General features: G+C 41.8%; 2 protein-coding genes across 5 annotated transcripts in view; both read left to right on the forward strand.

Annotated features, from left to right (window-relative positions):
• Positions 1–6470, forward strand: part of LOC117451080 (MICAL-like protein 1) — a 15324-nt gene extending 8854 nt beyond the window's left edge. For all 3 annotated transcript variants that reach the window (XM_034089181.2, XM_071204112.1, XM_034089182.2), the window contains exons 10-16: positions 2508–2630; positions 3350–3476; positions 3965–4055; positions 4165–4238; positions 4992–5106; positions 5596–5642; positions 5780–6470. In XM_034089181.2, the coding sequence (XP_033945072.2) occupies positions 2508–2630; positions 3350–3476; positions 3965–4055; positions 4165–4238; positions 4992–5106; positions 5596–5642; positions 5780–5904 (702 nt within the window). In that variant the 3' untranslated portion in view covers positions 5905–6470. The remainder of the gene's footprint in view (positions 1–2507; positions 2631–3349; positions 3477–3964; positions 4056–4164; positions 4239–4991; positions 5107–5595; positions 5643–5779) is intronic.
• A 429-nt stretch (positions 6471–6899) lies between these two features.
• polr2f (RNA polymerase II, I and III subunit F) lies at positions 6900–16952 on the forward strand. Of its 2 annotated transcripts, XM_034090074.2 has the most exons (5): positions 6900–7059; positions 7429–7498; positions 12194–12324; positions 13876–13947; positions 16362–16952. In XM_034090074.2, exons 1-5 carry the CDS (start codon positions 7040–7042, stop codon positions 16450–16452), a joined length of 384 nt encoding a protein of 127 aa, XP_033945965.1. In that variant the 5' UTR covers positions 6900–7039; the 3' UTR covers positions 16453–16952. The 2 variants fall into 2 exon arrangements, with proteins under 2 accessions (XP_033945965.1, XP_071060215.1); XM_071204114.1 differs by lacking the exons at positions 6900–7059; positions 7429–7498 and adding an exon at positions 8796–8945.
• The last annotated feature ends 5991 nt before the right edge of the window (positions 16953–22943 follow it).

The following is a 22943-nucleotide window of genomic DNA, read 5'->3' on the forward strand; positions in this document are numbered from 1 at the left end:
TTCTGTGCTAGTCATGGATTGGCCATAACAAACACCATGTTTGAGCATAAGGATGCTCATAAGTGTACGTGGTACCAGAGCACCCTAGGCAGAAGGTCCATGATCGATTTCGTTATCGTATCATCGGACCTGAGGCCGTATGTTTTGGACACTCGGGTAAAGAGAGGGGCGGAGTTGTCAACTGATCACCATCTGGTGGTGAGTTGGGTCGAGTGGCGGGGGAAGCCTCTGGATAGACCTGGTAAGCCCAAACGTGTAGTTCGGGTGAACTGGGAACGTCTGGAGGAGGCCCAAGTTCAGGAGGCCTTCAACTCACACCTCCGGCGGAGCTTTTCGGGCATTCCTGTGGAGGTTGGGGACATTGAACCAGAGTGGTCGGTGTTCAAAGCCTCTATTGCCGAAGCCGCGGCGGGGAGCTGTGGTCTCAAGGTCCTAGGTGCCTCAAGGGGCGGTAACCCTCGAACCTCCTGGTGGACACCGGTGGTCAGGGAAGCCGTCCGACTGAAGAAGGAGGCCTTCAGGGATTTGTTATCCCGGGGGACTCCCGAGGCAGTTGCAAGGTACCGACAGGCCCAAAGGGCAGCAGCCTCATCCGTGGCCGAGGCAAAGCAGCGGGTGTGGGAAAAGTTCGGAGAAGACATGGAGAAGGACTTTCGGGCGGCACCAAAGTTGTTCTGGAAAACTGTCCGACACCTCAGGAGGGGGAAGCAGGGAACCATCCAAGCTGTGAACAGTAAGGATGGGACGCTGTTGACCTCAACTGATGGAGTGTTGGGGCGTTGGAAGGAACACTTTGAGGAACTCCTGAACCCGACAACTCCGCCCTCTATGTTAGAGGCAGAGCTGGAGTATGACGGGGGATCAACACCAATCTCCCGGGGGGCGGTCACTGAGGTCGTCAAACAACTCCACAGTGGCAAAGCCCCGGGGGTGGATGAGATCCGCCCGGAAATGCTGAAGGCTCTGGGTGTTGAGGGACTGTCATGGTTGACACGTCTCATCAACGTTGCGTGGAAGTCGGAAACGGTACCGAAGGAGTGGCAGACCGGGGTGGTGGTTCCCCTTTTTAAAAAGGGGGATCAGAGGGTGTGTGCCAATTACAGAGGCATCACACTACTCAGCCTCTAAAGTTTACTCCAAGGTACTCGAAAGGAGGGTCAGGCCGATTGTCGAACCTCAGATTGAGGAGGAACAATGCGGATTCCGTCCTGGTCGTGGAACGACGGATCAGCTTTTTACTCTCGCAAGGATCCTGGAGGGGGCCTGGGAGTACGCTTATCCGGTCTACATGTGTTTTGTAGACTTGGAGAAGGCGTATGACCGAGTTCCCAGGGAGTTACTGTGGGAGGTGCTGCGGGAGTATGGGGTGAGGGGTCTCTACTCAGGGCCATCCAATCTCCGCCAGGGCTGCGCTTTGTCACCAATCCTGTTTGTACATGGATCGGATTTCGAGGCGTAGTCGTGGGGGGGGGGTCTGCAGTTCGGTGGACTAAGGATTGCACCACTGCTTTTTGCAGATGATGTGGTTCTGATGGCTTCATCGGTCTGCGACCTTCAGCACTCACTGGATCGGTTCGCAACCGAGTGTGAAGCGGCTGGGATGAGGATCAGCACCTCCAAATCTGAGGCCATGGTTCTCAGCAGGAAACCGATGGACTGTCCACTCCAAGTAGGGAACGAGTCCTTACCCCAAGTGAAGGAGTTCAAGTATCTCGGGGTCTTGTTCTCGAGTGAGGGAACAATGGAGCGTGAGATGGGCCGGAGAATCGGAGCAGCGGGAGCGGTACTGCAGTCGCTTTACCGCACCGTTGTGACGAAAAGGGAGCTGAGTCAGAAGGCAAAGCTCTCTGTCTACCGGGCCATTTTCGTTCCTACCCTCACCTATGGTCATGAAGGATGGGTCATGACCGAAAGAACGAGATCGCGGATACAAGCGGCCGAGATGGGTTTCCTCCGCCGGGTGGCTGGTGTCTCCCTTAGGGATAAGGTGAGAAGTTCGGTCATCAGGGAGGGACTCGGAGTTGAGCCGCTCCTCCTTCGCGTCGAAAGAAGCCAGTTGAGGTGGTTTGGGCACCTAGTTAGGATGCCACCTGGGCGCCTCCCTAGGGAGGTGTTCCAGGCACGTCCAGCTGGGACGAGATCAAGGGGTAGACCTAGGACCAGGTGGAGGGATTATATCTCTTCGCTGGCCTGGGAGCGCCTTGGGACCCCCCAGTCAGAGCTGGTTGATGAGGGAAAAGACAGTTTGGGGCTCTCTGCTGGAGCTGCTACCCCCGAGACCCGACCACGGATAAGCGGGAGAAGATGGATGGATGGATGGATGTTATTTACTTGCACTATTATCTGTTTAATTGTGTTGCTCTGTTGGAGGAGCCTGTGACCTAAGAATGCACACATGACAATAAAAGCCTTGAACCTTGAGATGAGAGCTAATGTGAGCATTTTCTTTAAAGACATGACATAAGTGTAACGTGCCCTACCATACCAAATGTTCTTTCTATTTCTAGGTGGCCTGCAAAGAGAATCCCTTTGATCGGAAACCTGGAATACCCCAATCTAAAACCTTTCAGACCCTGCAGTCTGCGAGGGCCCCGGCCCCCGGACATGGCTTCCCGCTCATCAAGAGGAAGGTACAGTAACAGTATATATGCAGAAGTTCGGCATTAAAAACGTCACCCAAGTAATACTTTGTAAGCAGTATCAGTCAAATGTACCTTTAGTAAAGAAAAAGGTAAATGTATTAATTTTGCAGTAAATTGTTCCTTGGTCCTTTTTTATATATGGTGTTTTGGGATTAATATTGCTTCTGCATTAATGTTTATGTTGCATTAACTAGTATAAATTATGTTTTAGGTTGTGCTATTTGATTATTTGTATCTAAATCAACTGTACACGTGTGTATTATATTCTGTAAAAAATACATTCAAATGTACACTATGGGTGTTTCTCAATCTCGAGGACGCTTGCTTGGTAGCACATGTCTTCCGAGCGTCTTGCTTCAGAAGCGAGGCAAGAATACTTCCTAGCCTCGGAAAACGAAGAATGGAACAGGCGAGCAAGTGTGCAGGTGGGCGTCATATGAGAGGCCCCGCCTTACATTTTCCGCCACAGATTTGGGCAAATTGGTTCGTGCGCAAAGCATTGTGGGGATTTTAAGACCGCAGAGTCTACACATGTGCAGCCTCGAAATTTCTCCAAACGAAGTACGCCGGGCTCGGTAGATTTCCAAGTATGCTGGACATTGGAACAGTACTTCGGCGGCACTCAATGACGTAGCATGCTTGAAATAGTGGCTCTGGAGCAGCTTTACTCGACATTGAGAAACACCCAGAATGTATGTTCGTGACAGGTGCAGACGGACCAGAATGCGTCCTCAGCAGATCTGCAGCTGGAGATGAGTGAGCTGGATAAACATCTGGAGGATCTGGAACAAAGAGGGGTCGAGCTGGAGAGGAATCTGAGAGACGACAAGAACGGTTCGACTAATAATTACTACTGCTTACAGACAGAATCTTACACTTGTTATGTGAATACTAAATATGTTAAAGAAATGTTTAAAGGTGGGTTAGGTACTTTTGGAGAAACCAGCTCAAGTGCGCTAGAATTTGAAAATACACAGCCGGAAGAAATCTGCTACTTCCTCACAGAGCCCCTCCTCCAACACACACGAACGCGCACATGACCAATGAGGGCACGAGATAAGTTAGTGCCCCGATGGAAGGCTGACAGGCAGGTAGGCCATCCAGCTATTTTAGCCGGGCCGGCTCAGACGATTGGTCGTGCTTTTTACAGCGCCACGGCTTCCACAGATGAATTTTTTATGGATTTATTGTCAAAGCACTTCAGATATTCATTGCTATCGGGATGTTAAGAGCATTCCATGGAATATAACAAAAAGTGTTTCTGGAGCCGGTTTCTCAAAGTTACCTACCCCACCTTTAAGTGTGTATTTGTTTTGTTACAGAAAAAGAGGAGGACCAGATGCTGATGGAGTGGTTCTCTCTGAACCATGAGAGACATGTTCTGGTGCGCAGAGGAACAGAGCTGTTTTATCTGTGAGTTCACTAAACCATGATGAGTTGTGCCATCACTTTTCATTAGTTCTTCAACATTTATTGAGTGTTGTGACGAGAGGTTTTTCCTTTTTAAAAATGTCTGTCCCAGGACGAAGCAGCAGAAGTTGGAGGAGAGTCAGGCAGATGTGGAGTACGAGCTCAGGTGTCTCCTTAACAAACCAGGTCAGTGTTACTTTATTCATCACTTTGTCACCTTCGTTAGACAACATATAGGACAATAATAGCATCGTTATTTATCTCAACAAGCATCGGCACCACTGGGGGAAACTCTGGAGTGGTTCATGTATTCACAACCCATATGTAATCATAATGTGTACTGTTGTACCAGCTTGTAAAAAGTGCTTTGGTAATACTTAGCTCTATATTTGCTCCTTTGTATGCACCATCACACACCAAAGCAAATTCCTTGTGTGTGTGAATGGCAAAAAACTTGATTCGGACAGTTTCCTGAATGTGTTTCATTTCATTTGTATTTGTTCATGGTGTGCACAACTTAATGTATAACAATTATTTGCAAAACATGTCTCTGACTATATCACACAATACCCGAAAAGGAGCAGGGATAAGAAAATAATCTTATATGACCTGCCCCTTTAAAAAAAAGAAATAGAAATAGATGTTCTGTGCTTCATATTCTCTTATTCACAGCCAATCATAACAGTATCGTAGGAAAGTAAGAGAAACACAAAACTTACCAAAAAAACCGTAGTCCCCACTTGACAGTTAACGGAAAGAAACAAAACAACAACATAACTACAACACCAAAATATCACATGTACAAGGAAAAGTTCAACCCCCTCATCTGAGTGCTACTGGAGTAGAAGGGGGAAAGCGTTCAATGCGATGCAGAGAAAATAAGTGATTTGTGGTGCTTTTTATTTTGTTAAACTTACACTCTGTCCTCTTCTCATTCAGAGAGTGACTGGAGTGAGGAGGATCGGGGGCTGGAGCGGCAGCTGATGGACGAGCTGGTCGCCGTCATCGAGCAGAGGAACCAGATCGTGGGCAGCTTGGATCAGGACAGGCAGAGGTGTGAGGAAACAATTATTAATAAATACATTTCTTTCCCAGTTTTCTGATTTGAGGTTTGTTATTTCGTTTTTTAAAAATATTTGTATTGAAGACACATAGACAATACATTTGGTACATTGATATGTTAGATTGAACAGTTCAAAGCTACTAGTGTTCAGATTAGTCTCTACTATTGTACATCAATTGACAAGCCATACATATATGATCTTCACTTGAAGGCGTACAATGTTTAAACCCCAATTATAACCAAAACAGACCATGTAGCCAAAATGTAGGAGAGTGTTGTACAGACTGTTATTTAGTTTTTAATGTATTTTAGATTTGAACTGTTTCTCATGTTGTTGTGTTTGCCCTGTAACCCTACTCATTCTTAAAATGCTAATCAACAAAAATACACTGGCTTTCACATTCATAGGTTTTATGTTGAGAAGCATACATTCAACTTTGTTGTTGTTGTTGTTGTTGTTGTTGTTGTTGTTTTGCATAGGGAAAGTGAAGAAGATATGCATTTGGAAGCCATGAGGAAGAACAAAGGTGAGAATATGTGTCTTATATCTGGAAGTCCCTCCTTTTTCATTCTCTCAGTATGTGTTTGGATCTTCTGAAACACATGTATGCTCTATATTATAACATACTTTTTTCTGCACCTAACTGCAAATATTTCTCCCCAGATGTCCAGAAAGAAGGACTGAAGGAGCTAAAGAAGTCAAAAGGAAAGTTCAAGCCGGCGAAGATCTTTAAGATGCTGAATCACAAAGCAGAGAGCAACAAAGACTATGTGGACAAAAAGAGCTGAAGTATTATCACAAGTGCTGACAACAACTGGAATCTCATAACAACATGAAAAACCTTTTTTATTTTACTTTGAAGAGCAGCTCGGTAACATAGACATGTTATTCTCTAATATTAATGTTTTAGTTTTATCGGTGTACATATTCTCTATGCTGTTCCGTTACTTTTCCTATCTCCTGTATGTCATATATTTATGTTTTATTTGATTACATTTGTTATAGTATGCAATAAATATGTATATGGGAAATGTGCAAAAAGTTCACTTTGCTTTGAGATGCACGGTGGAAAGGAACAATACTGGAGAACAGAACTACAAATAATAATAATAATAATAATAATAATAATAATAATATGGCTTCAAGTACCAGTGTAGCAATACTATGTTACAAGTAAAAGTCCTGCATTCAAAATGTTACTCAGTAATAGCATCAACATATACTTAAAGTACCAAAAGTAAAAGTACTCATTCTGCAGATTGGTCCATTTCAGAATAATTTTTATATAATAATAGTACAGCTCCACAGAGGTGGAGGGGGAATTACTTACTTATTTACATTAATGTGTTTAATGCTGGAGCAATGTTTTTGTTTTGTAATGTTCTATTAAAGGTTTACTAACTCCAAATTACATTTCTTTGTACTTTTCAGAACAATTATTAACGCCTATGAATGTGGCATTAAATGGAAATACTCAAAACTATAAGTACTTAGTTACTTCCCAACTCTGATAAGGTTTATCTAAAATCTTGGTTTCTTTTTTATTAAAATGCTACAAAAACAACACAGTCTTGATCAACTCAAATGTGCCGTTTCTAACAAAAAAAATAGTAAAACGTGGTAGTAAAGTAAGGCAAGAAGCTACCCAATCATGTTCTCAACTATAAAACACCACTAATACAATTTTATCCGCACTAAAATTATTACATTTGACCAAGTAATGCTAGCTTGGAGATCATTTAAACGGCTGTCGAAGCGGAACGAAAAACAAAGGTTCCTCCAGAGCACACGGAATGTTTCCCAACGGACCAAACCACCGGAAGTTAGACGATCTCATCGTTCATGTGGTTCATGTTGACTAAAAGAAGTGTCTCTCAAAAGTATTAATAAAAAAGATTCACGTTTACAGGCTTCAAATAAAACATGTCGGACAACGAAGACAAGTAAGTGACAACACACATAATGATGTCATATTCAGTATTTAGCCGGAAAAAAACAGAAAACGTGGGCTAACGTTATAGCTAACTAACATTTAGCCAGTTAGCTTTGCAATAGCAAGATACTGTATTTATCCCAAACTGCCAAGCATTACACATATTTAAAAGCTACAGTAAGATACAATTAGCATTAGCAGCAAGTATATACACATTCACAATAGAACGGACATATATCTAGAGTATCTGAATACTACATATTATAACGAAAACAGTGCATACATTGTAATGACTATACACTCTCCCTGAGCTAAAGGGCTTTATAACTTAATGTGGATGTGTTTTCTCTTTGATAACGGTTTGATAATATATTTATAGCTTCGACGACGGAGACTTTGATGATGGAGATGATGATGACGGTTTGGAGGACCTGGAAAACGCGGAAGATGTAAGTTCGCTGTTTGATTTCGAAAATGCAGCATATTGTAATATACAGGTTTTTATGTAAGGGATCATGTGCAGCGAGGCGGTCGTTACGGGGGAAACAACACCCGACAGACAGATCAGCGAGCCCGACGCGAAGCATGCAGTTTGCTTTTCGGCCAAACTGTATACAGTTAAAATCGACCGGACTTCTTTCAGATGTGCGCGTCCCAGTCAAACCCCACGGAACGCAACATCGCCATCGCAACATCTTTATTATTTTGATTATGTAATCATTTAATGTATGTAATGGAGTATAATTGATTGGTCATTTGATCGGGATCCGCAGCCACGGCTGGGCGGAGCGGCTGATTGGTGCTGCGATTGCCTCAGCTGGTTAAAGGAGTCCTGCTGATTATACTCTGGGTTCTAGTTTGGTTGTGAAGCCACACGGTTTTTTGACCGCTGTATTGCACTGCAGAGAAAATACGATTTGTTTATTTAAATGACGAAAACTGTTTCAACATCGTCTGGTAAGATACCTTCATTTGTGTGTTTTTAAAGAAGAGAACGAACAGTGCTGAAATGGAAACGATAACCTGGAAATAAATGTACCAAAAACAAACAATATATCTATGCGTGAGCGCGTCGGCCAGGCGCTAAAACCAAAGAACAGAAAATAGCTTAAGAAAGGTGGAATGAAGGCTCTTTTATTCGTCAAAAAAACAGCTTGATGAGCGCTGGTCCGTGTCAAACACTCGCCTTCATTTTACCACGGATTCTACTTCCTGGAACGACGGTGTTGTGAAAGGTGAATGACTGGAGGCAACAATCACTCCTCCTACTCTGGAACGTGTAACTGCTGTGGAGCGTTCAAAGACTGTTGGAAACGTCTCAACTCGCGCAACTCACGCAGTACAAAAACGCAAGGGAAATCAAGGCAAGCCAACGAAAGTCCACAAACAATGAAGTAAAATTCAAAGGGAAACGTGTTGTCTTGAACAAAAATGGCAGGCTTGGAAAGTGACATTGACTGTGTGTACGACACTGGCGGAGCTGGGGGGTGGCTGGGAGTGGCCGTGACCCCCAAACAATTTTAGAACATTAAGAAAAAAATGTTTAAGTAACCTTTCATCATTCATCAAGAATTAACATTAATATAACATTGTATTGATAATGTACTCACTAAACTTACAATTCATTTCACTTATTTTCTTCCAAAAGTTAATTATCCAAAGCCTCTGTACACCCCCCTCTATTAAGATGTAATGGTTTGGTCCCGCCTCCAGCTCCTAACGGCACTTTCTAGCAGAGAGTGAGAGCATCTGAGGAGCAGGGATGCTAGTACTTACGTGTGTACGATGTCTCAACGACTCACAAAGTCAGGCTTTCAAAAAGAAAAGAAAGGAGAGAAAGAAAAGAGAGAGGGACTAAAGGACGACAGTATGTCACCCAGTATTTCAAGAGAAAAGGTGGGTGTGGTCCATGAGTGGTGGAAATTAGTCTGTTAGCTAATGTTTTTTTTACTAAGCTGACATTAAGTACTGTTAATATCTATATAGAAAATGCAGAAGTTTTAAATTTCACTTTGAAGAAGGTGAGCAGCATTGTGTTGAATTACATGCCACTTAACATATCTGAAGGGACACTGGAATACAATATATATATATATATATATCAAAACAAAAAGCTAACATCTCATTTCAATTATACATTTCAAACACAGTATTTTCCCACATATTTAAGTTATATTTATTTGGATTGATGCATTCGTGTTGAGAATGTTCCATTCAAAAATGTTATTAAAAAGGCATTTACACCATAAAAGATGACTGTTGAGATCTGTTGTCAGGAATGTTAGTCTGTATGGCCAGAGGGCAGCACCTATAACACATTTACTACACAATAGCATTGTGAGGCTGAACAAAAGGACCGTTTGACTATGTAAATGTGGTCTTTTAAAAAAACACAAACATTTACTGACTTTTTTTGGATAGCTTAAAGTAATGTTGTAAAATAACAACCGGGGGCCTTACAGGGTTAAAGGCTATTGTTTATTATTTACTTTAAGATGTTAATTCTTAACCGATAATTTAATTTAAAAACTCTTATTTAAATGATGTGTGTGTGTCTCTGTGTTCCTGATGATACACTGAGAGAATGAGCTCATAGGGCTGCTGGTCACCATAAGCTAAACAGTCTGTATATTTCACTACATTTGTATAATGTCAGCTTCGTTGATACTTTGCCTGCGGGAATACGAAAAAAATAGTTGGATATACTGGATATGATTTGATCTATTCCACCACTAGCTTAATCCCAAATAATGTAGAGGTGTGTTGTAGGTGCCTTAAATAACCCCTTGTTTTATAGTGAGATGTATTTTTATGTTCATATCAGGGTTTCCGTTAGCCGGTAATTACCGGTTTTTAGCTGGTAAAATTTATTAAAAACCGGTAAATTCAAAACCTGCCGGTCAACATGTCTGGTAATAATTAGGGAGGCTCCGATCGATCGGCCGCCGGTCATTATCGGCTGATATTCACTCTTAATAGTTTGATCGGTGCTCTCTATAAAGGCCGATCAGGAGAGCTGGGTCTGATCGATATGGACATAAACGCGAGTGAAGTGTAACCGGACGAGAGAGAGAGATCAGATCAGCTGCTGAGTCTGACCGAGACACGCAGCTCTGCAGGATCACCTGAAGCCCCGCCCTCTGTTTAGCGAGCTGCATGAGAAACTGACGGGCTGTCAGGAGAGAGGGAGAGGGGAAAAGAGAGGCTCCGTTTCTCCCGTGTTATTATTCAAATGTAATGTAAACTTTTGAATAATGTACATTATCTACTACAAGTAGTTTGTTTGAATGTAATAATTATGTTGTTTGTTGTTTGTGGAATCATTTATTGAAAAATGAATCTGAATTTTTCGATCTGTTACGATTATAAACTGAAGCAATATAAAAATGAGCCCGTGAACTGAGTTTTAAACTGAAGCATATCTGCTCATAGTCCGGTAATAACCTGCTAACGGCAACTCTGCTACACAACTCTTATTATTATTGAAATATGACCGGTAAGTTTCAAATTAGTCCGGTAAAATAAATTCTGCCCGGACATTTGACCGGTGAGAAAAAATCCTAGCGGAAACCCTGGTTCATATAATAGTGATTTCAATGCCACCCCAAAGTGATCACTGGTTCCATCCTGGCCACCCCACTGAAAATGTCCTGGCTCCGCCACTGACGTGGGAAGGCTCTTTTAGGGTCGATATGTGTTGACTTTACTTTAAAATAGCAGATCTCTGTGACAGGATATCGTTTTCCGCTTAGTGAACGTGTGTCTCTGCTCCGATCAGGAGCTGCGGCTCCTTCGTGCAGAGCGGTGTGTGAACATAGCCAATAACAAATCAATGTAACTTATTTTATTTTTGTTGTTCATTCATATCTTATTTTACCTAGTTAACATTTATTTATGCATATCTTTGTATCTCAGGTTTTAAACGATATTTTGGTTTACTGTCCTATAGTATACATTAAAATGATTTCAAACCTGTTTACCCCAATAATTATAAAGGAGTGCCTTGGAAACATGTGTTAACATAAATTGCATTTATCTCTCCCGCTCCCACGCCCACTTTAGCGGTGAGCTGCGGGCGCCTGATAAGCCAACACCCCTGCACTTACAGCGCCCATCGTACGGGGCAAATGAAAAGTGTAACCGGGGTGAAAAGGGTGTTAAGGTTGCTAACGCAATTAGCACAGAACTCAAGGTAAAATACCCTTATTACGTATCGGATCTGCACAAACAAGATATCGATGAGCAAGCTGAGATTCCACAGATAAGTATCATCACTGAGTGATCAGAACTCGCGACAGGGGAAGCAAACATAGACATCACAACACGTAGCATTACGGAGCAAACACGGGATAAATTCGTACCTATCAAATCAAGTTTTATTTATATAGCACATTTTTTAAAACGATTTTTGGTCGAGCTATACATACAATAAAAACATTTTACTACAATAGCAAACAGAAGACAACAAATCGCTGGAGGAGTTCTGCTATATAAACCTATGCTGTTTCCTGATCAAAAGTTGTGTTCAATGGCATTAAAATGATAAAAACGCTGCTGAAGGTTAATCCATAGGTTAATCCAATGTGTCCGTGTCACTTAGAAATGATTACTGATAATCCATCTTTATGTCAATAATGGAGATTTCATATTGGCTGCTACGAGACCGTATGACAGCTTCCGGTTTTGGGCATTCTGTCTATGCATCACTCATTCACCAATGGGTAATGTGTAGATGGATTTTAGGAACGGTTTTATTATTTTATAATTGTTGCGTTATTTTTAAACTTATATCAATATTTGTGTTAATATATATATTTTTTTTTATAATGTTTTTTTATAAAAAAAATTTTTTTTATTAATTTTGTGTTCTTTTTTCTAACTACTTTTGTTCGTACACATATTTTTATTATAGCACATTTTTTCTTATGTGTATTTAAATATTTTATTTTAACTCATGTCATGGTGCAACTGTCCAAAAACGGATTGAAAAAAACAGGATAAATAATTTCTTCTCTTTCTGATTATTCCGATAACTGACTGCCACACTTTTTTGAAGTATGACATTTACCTTTTACCGTGCAATGGCTCTGATGCTCTCCGCCGCTGCTCAGTGACGATGAGATTTGTTTGTTGTCTGCGTGCAGGAGGACCGGGAGAACGTGAAGATCCTTCCCACGGGAGAGGCATCGCAGGCCAACCTGAAGAGGATCACAACTCCTTACATGACCAAATATGAGAGAGCCAGAGTTCTCGGGACACGAGCTCTACAGATAGCGTGAGTGGTTTTCACAAGTTACAGGTCACCTATTACGCAAAATGCCCTTCTTCATGTCTCCTCTACATCAACATGTGTCCCCTCTTCTTCACGTCTCTTCTACATCAACATGTGTCCCCTCTTCTTCACGTCTCTTCTACATCAACATGTGTCCCCTCTTCTTCATGTCTCCTCTACATCAACATGTGTCCTCTCTTCTCCATGTCTCTTCTACATCAACATGTGTCCCCGCTTCTTCATGTCTCTTCTACATCAACATGTGTCCCCTCTTCTCCATGTCTCTTCTACATCAACATGTGTCCCCTCTTCTCCATGTCTCTTCTACATCAACATGTGTCCTCTCTTCTCCATGTCTCTTCTACATCAACATGTGTCCCCTCTTCTTCATGTCTCTTCTACATCAACATGTGTCCTCTCTTCTCCATGTCTCTTCTACATCAACATGTGTCCCCTCTTCTTCATGTCTCTTCTACATCAACATGTGTCCCCTCTTCTTCATGTCTCTTCTACATCAACATGTGTCCCCTCTTCTTCATGTCTCTTCTACATCAACATGTGTCCCCTCTTCTTCATGTCTCTTCTACATCAACATGTGTCCCCTCTTCTTCATCAACATGTGTCCCCTCTTCTCCATGTCTCCTCTACATCAACATGTGTCCCCTCTTCTCCATGTCTCTTCTACATCAACATGTGTCCCCTCTTCTTCATGTCTCTTCTACATCAACATGTGTCCCCTCTTCTTCATGTCTCTTCTACATCAACATGTGTCCCCTCTTCTCCATGTCTCCTCTACATCAACATGTGTCCCCTCTTCTCCATGTCTCTTCTACATCAACATGTGTCCCCTCTTCTTCATGTCTCTTCTACATCAACATGTGTCCCCTCTTCTTCATGTCTCTTCTACATCTACATGTGTCCCCTCTTCTTCATGTCTCTTCTACATCAACATGTGTCCCCTCTTCTCCATGTCTCTTCTACATCAACATGTGTCCCCTCTTCTTCATGTCTCTTCTACATCAACATGTGTCCCCTCTTCTCCATGTCTCTTCTACATCAACATGTGTCCCCTCTGTGGAAAGAGACTCTGAAAGTTTCAGGAACAAAGATTTTCTCTCTTTTTGATCCATTTCTATAAAAACCTGTCTGAAAATGAGCTGATCAGATTTTGGTCACTTTATGATGTCATAACGATGTGTTGTCTTGTGTAGCCATTAGCAACAAGGTAACCCCCCCCCCCCCCCCTTATCACCTGAATCTCCTCCTAGAGCACCATTGAGTTCTTTGTAACCAAATGTCTCTCAGAGGGGCGTGGGGAGGGGCTCCTTATCTTCATCTAAAGTAACAGACAGAGAATCAGCACTTTGGAAGCAGGGCTGAAACAGAGGGGATTATGGGTAATGCTGCAATGATCTGTTTGGTGTTTCAGCCAATCAGAGACAGGCTCTGGATATATCTGAAACCTGTAATGTATAGATGTAAAACAGTATAATAGGAGACCTTTAAATGTATTCCATCATTTACTGACCCCGTCTCCGGCTGACTCTCCAACAGGATGTGCGCTCCAGTCATGGTGGAGCTGGAGGGAGAAACAGACCCGTTACAGATCGCTATGAAAGAACTCAAGTAAGTGTTTAGTTTGAGGTATCCTTAATGCTTTAAAGGAGTTTTACATGACGGCATCTTTAGTAATCAGAATCCGGTAGTTTACACACACAGGGGATTTGCTTTGGTGTATAATGCTAAATACATAAACAAAGTAAGAGGAATGAAGTTGTGAAAAGGCAGCCGCTTTAAAATAATGAAATATAATAATTAGGGCTGTCAAACGATTACAATTTTTAATCGGATTAATCACAGCTTAAAAATTAATTAATCATGATTAATCACCATTCGAACTATGTCCAAAATATTCCATTTATTTATGTATATTGTTGGGAATGGAGAGATAAATGAAAGCAGGCGGATATATCCATTTAACATACAGTATCTATGTTTATTATAACATTTTTCTGCATGTCAAAATGAAAGACAACCCACACACCTATCAATCATCAAACCGTGGGGTCTTAATTCATTACGTGTTGATTTCTATCAACGGGGGAGTACTTCAGGAAAGTCGACAGAGGGGGGGGCTAGTGGAGTACTTCGTGACCACAGAGTGTGAACGTTGTGATCAGCTGTTTTAGCGCAGTTCTCCAGTGAAGGGGGGAGTCTCCCTCCGCAGCCGGTTGGCGTAGTTTTGGCACAGACCGACGTTAACAGCAGCCTGTCTGTGCACACGGAGACCGACTCTGTCGTACGCAAATGCGCTTTGTGACACAAGTGACGGTACGCATTTCAGATTGTACTGTACTACAGCAAAAGTATTCTCCGTCAGGACTTCCTGCAACAACACCACGCCGTTATCTTGATTCTGATTGGCCAGAAGACATTATCAAAGATGTTCTATTGAGAAGACGATCACTATGTGACAAAAGTTTTCAAAACCATTTCTGGTCTTCGGTATTTCCGAATACTACTGAAAGTATATTCCGAGTGGCTACTGAAATCAATCTTACTAACTGCTGTCTGTGCAATTTACTCCGCGAGTTGGCAGACTTTATTTTGCTTACTTTAACATCATTTCTCATGATGGGGCTAAGCCATTTCTTGGTATGGGTGTAGCCTACCCCAGCCATACCCTGGCGCTGCCACTGGTGGCACGTATGGGGCGGGCCATTCTGCACATGCGTTAAATATTTTAACGCAATTAATTTAAAAAATGTATTAACGCGATAATTTTTACAGCATTAATAATAATATATGTATAAAATGCAAGTACAGCAAGAATATGACAACAAATAAATAATGTGCAGGTTATCAGTAATTGAAGTGGAAGAGCTTAGCAATCTTAAAAATATGTAGTTTTGAAATGTTAACGATTGCACGCTCATGAGCAGACCATCCACGCGATAGGAGGGGTAGTTAATTGATCGCGGACGGATACAAAAAGATTAAACCTAAATGGGTCGCGAAATATATACTTTGGCGGACGTAGGCCTGTCGCGATAATCAATAAATGGACTTATCGTACGATAAATAAAAATGGACTCGACAACTTGTCTGAGCTCGATAAATTGCCGTTTACATGCGTGTTTGTTTACACAAGGATGTGACCAGAATTGTAGCCCGCCGTGCTGTGAGGGGCTCACACACAGCCAGGTCAGGACACGCCGCTGGAGCTGGAGAGCCCCCACCTTCCAGACAGTTGCCCGACAATGCAAACATGGTGGTGTTCCTTGCTCGAAATCTTTGAAATGCAGATTTGGATATGACCTGTTGAGGTGTCTGGGTCTTTGTATGGACACTAGTGGACCGTACACTTGACTGCTTTTTAAGGAGGTATGTTTTGCTTGTGAGACAATGTGTGCTCATATTTATTTATATATGAGAGAGAGCTCTGTTTTCCAGGCTGAGTCTATTTAATTGATTGTTTTGGTTGTGTGTGTGATTTAATACATTTTTTATAATTTAATTTGTTTTTATTTATTATATATAATTTATATATTTGAATATTATTTCATTTGCAATACTGGATGTTCAATAAAAAGTTCTGTTTGAAAGGATGTACTTGAATTATTCTTATCGTTATGTCAGTGGTCTAAAATGGTTTTACAACGGTGCCGACAATATTATCGTTCGTCGCAATAATTTCCGGGAAAATGTGTCGTCCAACAAAATGAATTATCGTGAGAGGCCTAGGCGGACGTTGATATAAAGTCTGTGTGGGAAACCCTGCATTGCGATGCATTTGAACCCGTCATCTGATTGTGTGTTGAATTTGCACTGTCCTCCTTTTAATGCACAATGTCCTCGTTGTACCTTTTAATCTAAATGTCTACTCTATTTGTTTGTCTTTTAGTGGTAACTGTATTCTGCGTGATATACATTGTCTGTGAATGTCTATGTGAAGCACCTTGAACTGCACTTATTGTATGAAAGGTACAAACAAAGATTATTATCATGACCGATGTTTTTTGTTTATCTCCCTCTCACAGAGCCAGGAAGATCCCCATCATCATCCGCAGGTACCTGCCCGATGCGAGTTATGAGGACTGGGGCAGTGACGAGCTCATCATCACAGATTAAACTCATAGCTGAATACAGAAATGTGCTGATTGACAGCCGTCGGGGTCGTGAGGCTGAGGCAGGTATCACCGCCAGGCCCTCTGAGCGATCATCTTTGAGTTTCCCAGCTGTTTAACGTTCAACTGGAAAACCCACATCGATCTTGTGATTACACCGCAGCTGGCCCGGGGGAACATGAGCCCATCAAATGTTCTGAACGGACACTAGAAGATTCATAACAAATCTGTGTGCCCTCCAGGTTTTTGATCATGTGATCCATTTTTTGTCACTCCACAAAATTTAAATTCAAAGTTTGTCGACAGTTCTTGTTTTATTTCTTTAGCAGCTGCATTATAACGATGAGCCACTAGGGGGAGATGTAGCGTAAGGCATTCATTTACTTTGTGTTACAAAATCAACCTGTGTTGTAATTATTCAATCTGTTGTTTTGAAGGAGAGGGGATTAGTGTTAAAGAACTGTTTTATTCTTGTTAATAAATTCTTTTGTATAAATGTATAAATTCATAACACTTTTTTATTTTACTAATATCTTCACACATTAAACAACACAAAATGAATATGCTACATTAGTAACTTATACTTATGACCTAACTTAAAGGTGGGGTAGGTAATTCACTTCAGATACACTTTTTGTTATATTCCATGGAATGCTCTTAACATCCCGATAGCAATAAATACATTAAAACATTTCATCTGTGGAAGCCGTGGCGCTGTAAAAAGCACGACCAATCATCTGCCTCGGCCCGGCTAAAGTAACTGGATGGCCTACCTGCCTGTCAGCCTTCCATCTGGGCACAAACTTACCTCGTGCCCTCATTGGTCATGTGCGTGTTGGAGGAGGGGCTCTGTGAGGAAGTCTGAAGGAAGAGCAGATTTTTTTCAGCTGCATACTTTCAAATTCTAGCTCACTCGAGCTGGTTTCTCCATTCTTACCTACCCTACCTTCAATACAATACAATCATAAGTAAATATATCTTTAAAAATACAAAACGAATGATTTCTATATCAAATATGGTTACTTTTCCTCACTGTTAAATGATTCAGTCATATCCAGATGTCATCACACTCACACCACTATGATTCACAAGAGATGAATTATGAGTTATACTTTGGGTTATTATCCGAGTCACAGAGCTTTAAAGGTATGATGTGGTTAAACACTGGATGGAAAGTCAATGTGTGCCGTCTCTTGGAAGACAACACTGACAATAAATGGCTCAAATGCAAGTGCATAAATATGAAATAACAGTATTTTTGAATGTGGAAGAAATGACACAATGTAGCTTTTAATGTTCAGGAGGTGCTTTAAAGAGGTGTAGCAGGCTCACAGCTGATGGTGAGTGTTGTTATTGTCATGATTCTCTCCGGGTCCCCTCCCCTCTTTTCCTTTTCATACAAATGCATTCGCACAAAGCAGCCACACAGGCGCTGTATTGTTTAGTGGAAATGAGTTGTTGCCCAGAGAGAGAGGGTTGGTGCATGCAGGAAGAACGAGGGCGCTGAAGTTTGTGAGGCTTAGAGAGGACGCTGCATGGCCGTTCTCCAGACACTGCTATACAGTATATGCAGGGTGCTTATGCATTACGTGTATTTTAAAGGGGACCTATCATGCAAAATGCACTTTTTGATGTCTTTTCTACATCAACATGTGTCTCTGGTGTGTCGGGGAACTCACGCAGCGTCAGAAAATAAAACCCTCTCTCTTTTCCTCCGTACCCAAATCTCTAAAAACGAGGAACAACAGAACTGATCCAGATTTGCGTTCGATATGATGTAATATCTGAAATGTGGACCCGCGGCCCAATCAGAAACGTTGCTATCAGAAACAATGCCCGACTGTTTTGGACGTAATATGGTCGGTGTTCACATTAGCATGGCTAACACTCAGAGCTAACCTGTGCTGGAGAGCATGTGTGTGAAGAAGCAGGAAGTGAAAAGGAACTCACCTTGTGGTGTAACCGGCAAGAGAGAAAGCCTTTGAGCTCCAGACTGTTTCAGATCCTTGATCATCCATGATATGGCGTTTCATCACGGCAGCATTTAGTTTAGACAGTAGCTGCCGGGTCCCGCATGAGCTCGGACCCCTCCTTCTTTATTATTTAAAAGCCTTATACCCCAAATCAGCACTTTAGAAACAGGAAGTGAAATAGAGGGATATGAGGCATGGCTAGAATGGGTGATCTGTTTGGTGTTTTGAGCAAAACATGTTTTTTATATATTTTTATATATCTGAGACCCATGCTATTGCCTGAAAATAGCATGATAGGTGCCCTTTAATATTTTATAAGACATTCTTGTTTTATATAAATACCTTTTCTCATTATTCATTTTAACCTTTTTTCACACTCTTACTTTACTTACATTTATATAAATATTATTATTTGTATTTATCCTTTTTTTTATTCACAAATGGAGCAACTGTTCATAAACCCCATGTCTCCCGGTATAAAGAAAGCAGTCTGATGATGACTGATTTCAAATGAAGAAATTATGACGGAGGCTGTGTACGAGGTTTGAAGTAAAGACGTGTCTCGGAAGTATTTTAACGACTCCAAGAAGAAGCCAGCTTGTACTTTCATCTATAATTGTGTGTCGCCTCGGTCATGCTCTTAAATTCTCAAAAAACTGCTTTGATCTGTGAGCCTTTTGATTGGAGCAGACAGAGCCTCAGGGTGATGGGGGGGGGGGGGGGGACCATGTGACGCTCAGCTGCACCAACCACAGCGAGGCCACCATCAGGTCGTCCTCAACACAATGTAAGGGGCAAATAACATCTTCAATTTGATTCTTCTTTGCTCATACTTCCCATGTTCCCCTTTATTTCCAGAGATGGCAAAAGGACACACATCCTTTACTCAAGTAGAAGTACTTATACTCGTGTTTAAAAATACTCTGGTAAAAGTAGAAGTACTGACTAAACTTCTTTACTCAAGTCAAAGTAAAGAGGGCTTCGAAAAGTACTTAAGTAAAAAGTACCCATAGCTAGCAGCTGTTTTAAAGAGTACCTGACCTCCCTTTATATTAATAGAACAATAATGTCATTGTTAGCTAATGAATGTTTCCATGCTGAACAACGGCAACATGACAACGTTTCCATTGGTCCCTCTTCTTTCTAACCCTAACCCGGTTCAACATGTAAGAAGTAGAAAGTACAGGTATTTGTGTTCAACATGTAAGAAGTAGAAAGTACAGGTATTTGAGTTCAACATGTAAGAAGTAGAAAGTACAGGTATTTGTGTTCAACATGTAAGAAGTAGAAAGTACAGGTATTTGGGTTCAACATGTAAGAAGTAGAAAGTACAGGTATTTGTGTTCAACATGTAAGAAGTAGAAAGTACAGGTATTTGGGTTCAACATGTAAGAAGTAGAAAGTACAGGTATTTGTGTTCAACATGTAAGAAGTAGAAAGTACAGGTATTTGAGTTCAACATGTAAGAAGTAGAAAGTACAGGTATTTGAGTTCAACATGTGAGAAGTAGAAAGTTCAGGTATTTGAGTTCAACATGTAAGAAGTAGAAAGTACAGGTATTAGTGTTCAACATGTAAGAAGTAGAAAGTACAGGTATTTGGGTTCAACATGTAGTAAGAAGTAGAAAGTACAGGTATTTGGGTTCAAAATGTAGAAAGTACAGGTATTTGAGTTCAACATGTAAGAAGTAGAAAGTACAGGTATTTGGGTTCAACATGTAAGAAGTCAAAGTAAAAAGTGGTCAGAAAAATAAGTAGTGGAGTAAAGTACTGATACCAGAAACATGCACTTAAGTACAGTAACGAAGTATTTGTACTCCACAACTCGCCTGTACAGTGAGGTAAGGCGCTCATTTTGCAGCTCATGGTTTCAAAACAGAGATTGGCTGGAATATTCATGTAAAAAAGATGCCATCTTCTGCTATGCATGTAGACATTTCGGTTCAAGTAAGTCAGATGCCTTCACCATAACTGGCTACAACAACTGGCGCCATGCTCTTATAGGCTACGTGATAAGGGACTGGGAAGGCATGAATCAAGCAAAGAGCACATACAGATCCATAGATCTCTTAATGTTGCCCTCAAAGTGCACCAGATTGATGCTTTTAACTTCAACATTTAAAAAAAAAAAAAAAATCTTCCCGGGGGAGCATGCCCCCGGACCCCTCTAGAGGAGATGAGGACCCTCCTAGAGGAGGCGAGGACCCTCCTAGAGGAGGTGAGGACCCCCCTAGAGGGTGTTAGGTCCACTCAACACTTGTAAAAATAGCACACTGCACCCTCTCTAATCTCAGGTGCACCCTGAGTCATTTTGTTCTGGAACCGGGCCTGGCTGCTTTACAGAAAGAGAACAGTCATGAGAGTTAGATTTGACCAGACCTTAATGTGGGCTGTGGCGCAGTGGGTTGTGCGTTTGTGTTGGGATCAGGGTAGCACAGGTTCAAACCCCACTGCAGTCAGCATGTCGTTGTTTCCCTGAGACACTTCACCCCAAACTGCTCCTGTGGGGATTGTCCACAGTATTGAGTATGTAAGTCGCTTTGGATAAAAGCGTCTAACAAGTGACATGTAATGTAATGTACCAGCATGAACAAAAGCTTTTGACCTAACAAACTATTTTTTTCATTGCCTTCTTTCTTGCCATCGTAAATAACATTTCATCTAGCTGACAGTTTTATCCAAAGTAACTAACAACACGTACATTTGCCTCCAATGTCTACGGGAAGGATTTTGGTGCTATTGCCCAACTCTTTCTCGCATGTATAACATCCATTTACAAACTCTTGCCATAACTTGATCATGATGATCCATTGCTTCTGTCTGACACCTGCTTCAAGAGTGTGTTGCTTTAAAAAAATCCCGTAAACGATTACCTACGACGTGGTTCTCCTGGTTAACTCTAACTTTCGGAATGTTTTAATCACATTACAGTCCCAACCTGCAAACTGAGTATTTTTCAGTGTATGGGGGGAGTGTGCGAGGGGAGGAGATGAGTGGGGGTTTTCTGTGTGTGTGTGTGTGTGTGTGTGTGTGTGTGTGTGTGTGTGTGTGTGTGTGTGTGTGTGTGTGTGTGTGTGTGTGTGTGTGTGTGTGTGTGTGTGTGTGTGTGTGTGTGTGTGTGTGTGTGTCTGTGTGTGTGTGTGTGTGTGTGTGTGTGTGTGTGTGTGTGTGTGTGTGTGTGTGTGTGTGTGTGTGTGTGTGTGTGTGTGTGTGTGTGTGTGTGTGTGTGTGTGTGTGGAGAGAGAGTATGAGAGTCCCTTTGTATCCCGATGCAGCTACAGGCCCGGCAGTTATGGGTAAGGCTCCCTCATTGCCCTGTTTCCCTCCTCCCCTAACTCCCCCTTCAATGGCCCTCTTTGTCTTTCCAAAGTATCACACAGCCGATTAAAGTGAGGGAATTAGGAGTCAGGCTTAACACACAACACGCAGAAACACACATAACTAACTGCAAATGTGCATATAGGCATGTTTCACCATCACACACTCAACTAGGGATAAACTAACTCAAATGCAGTTGCGGTAAACGAGCTGCTGAATTCACTACATGATTACCAGATCATTTGATCTGATATATTACAAATGACCTGAGGAGATGCTCACACGATCACACATGTTGTACCCTAGATATATTGATTCCTGTTTACCTCGACATTATTAGGACATACATCTCCCTACAATCATTGTCGTATCATTTGAACACATCACATATCCAATACTGCTCTTGTTTTTATCAATTGAGCAAACGATTACTGTAATATTAGCCCAACAATAACCAGTGTAATATAGGGATGTAACGATACCAAAAACTCACGGTACGATAATATCGCGATAAAAAGTCCACGGTACGATATGTATCGTGATATTGAAAAATAAAGAAAAAAAATGTGAATCTTTTTGTAATTTTTTTTTTTTACTTGAATTTGTTTTCTTTATTAAATAATACATCTGATTTGTACAGCATTTTAGTAGGATAGTAGTATTTTAAAGTGTCAACAATATATATATAATAATCAGACCCTGCAATAGGATAAATCAAGTTTCACTTTAGTTTATCAAGTAACTCAACTCTAACGGCCCGTCCACACAGCAGCGTGCGTTGACGCTTGCCGGCGGGCGTGTCTGAAACTCGACCAACAACCAATCACATGAATCTCCCGCCCCTGACACACAAGCAGCGGTTTGATTGGCTGGAGCTTGTACTGGCATATGATTCGATTGGCTGACGCTTCTGCCGAGGCGTCAAAAGTTGAACATTGCTCAACTTTTGCAGCCAGCCACGCCAGCAACGCTTCGCGTCGCTTCCCACGATGCAGTTCGGCTAAAAGTGACGTCACCCCATTCAAAGTGAATGGGCAGAAGCGTTGGAAGCTTCAACGCACGCCGCTGTGTGGACGGGCCGTAACTCACTCACTCAGCATCATCAAGGTTATCTTTTAGGAATATGAGCATGTCCACATTTCCAGGTAGAAGCTGGGATGTTTGGGCGTTTGCAAAATCCCCTGCTGTGGAAACAACTCTCTTGC

The sequence above is a fragment of the Pseudochaenichthys georgianus genome, chromosome 8, assembly GCF_902827115.2.
Source record: "Pseudochaenichthys georgianus chromosome 8, fPseGeo1.2, whole genome shotgun sequence".
NCBI lineage: Eukaryota > Metazoa > Chordata > Actinopteri > Perciformes > Channichthyidae > Pseudochaenichthys > Pseudochaenichthys georgianus.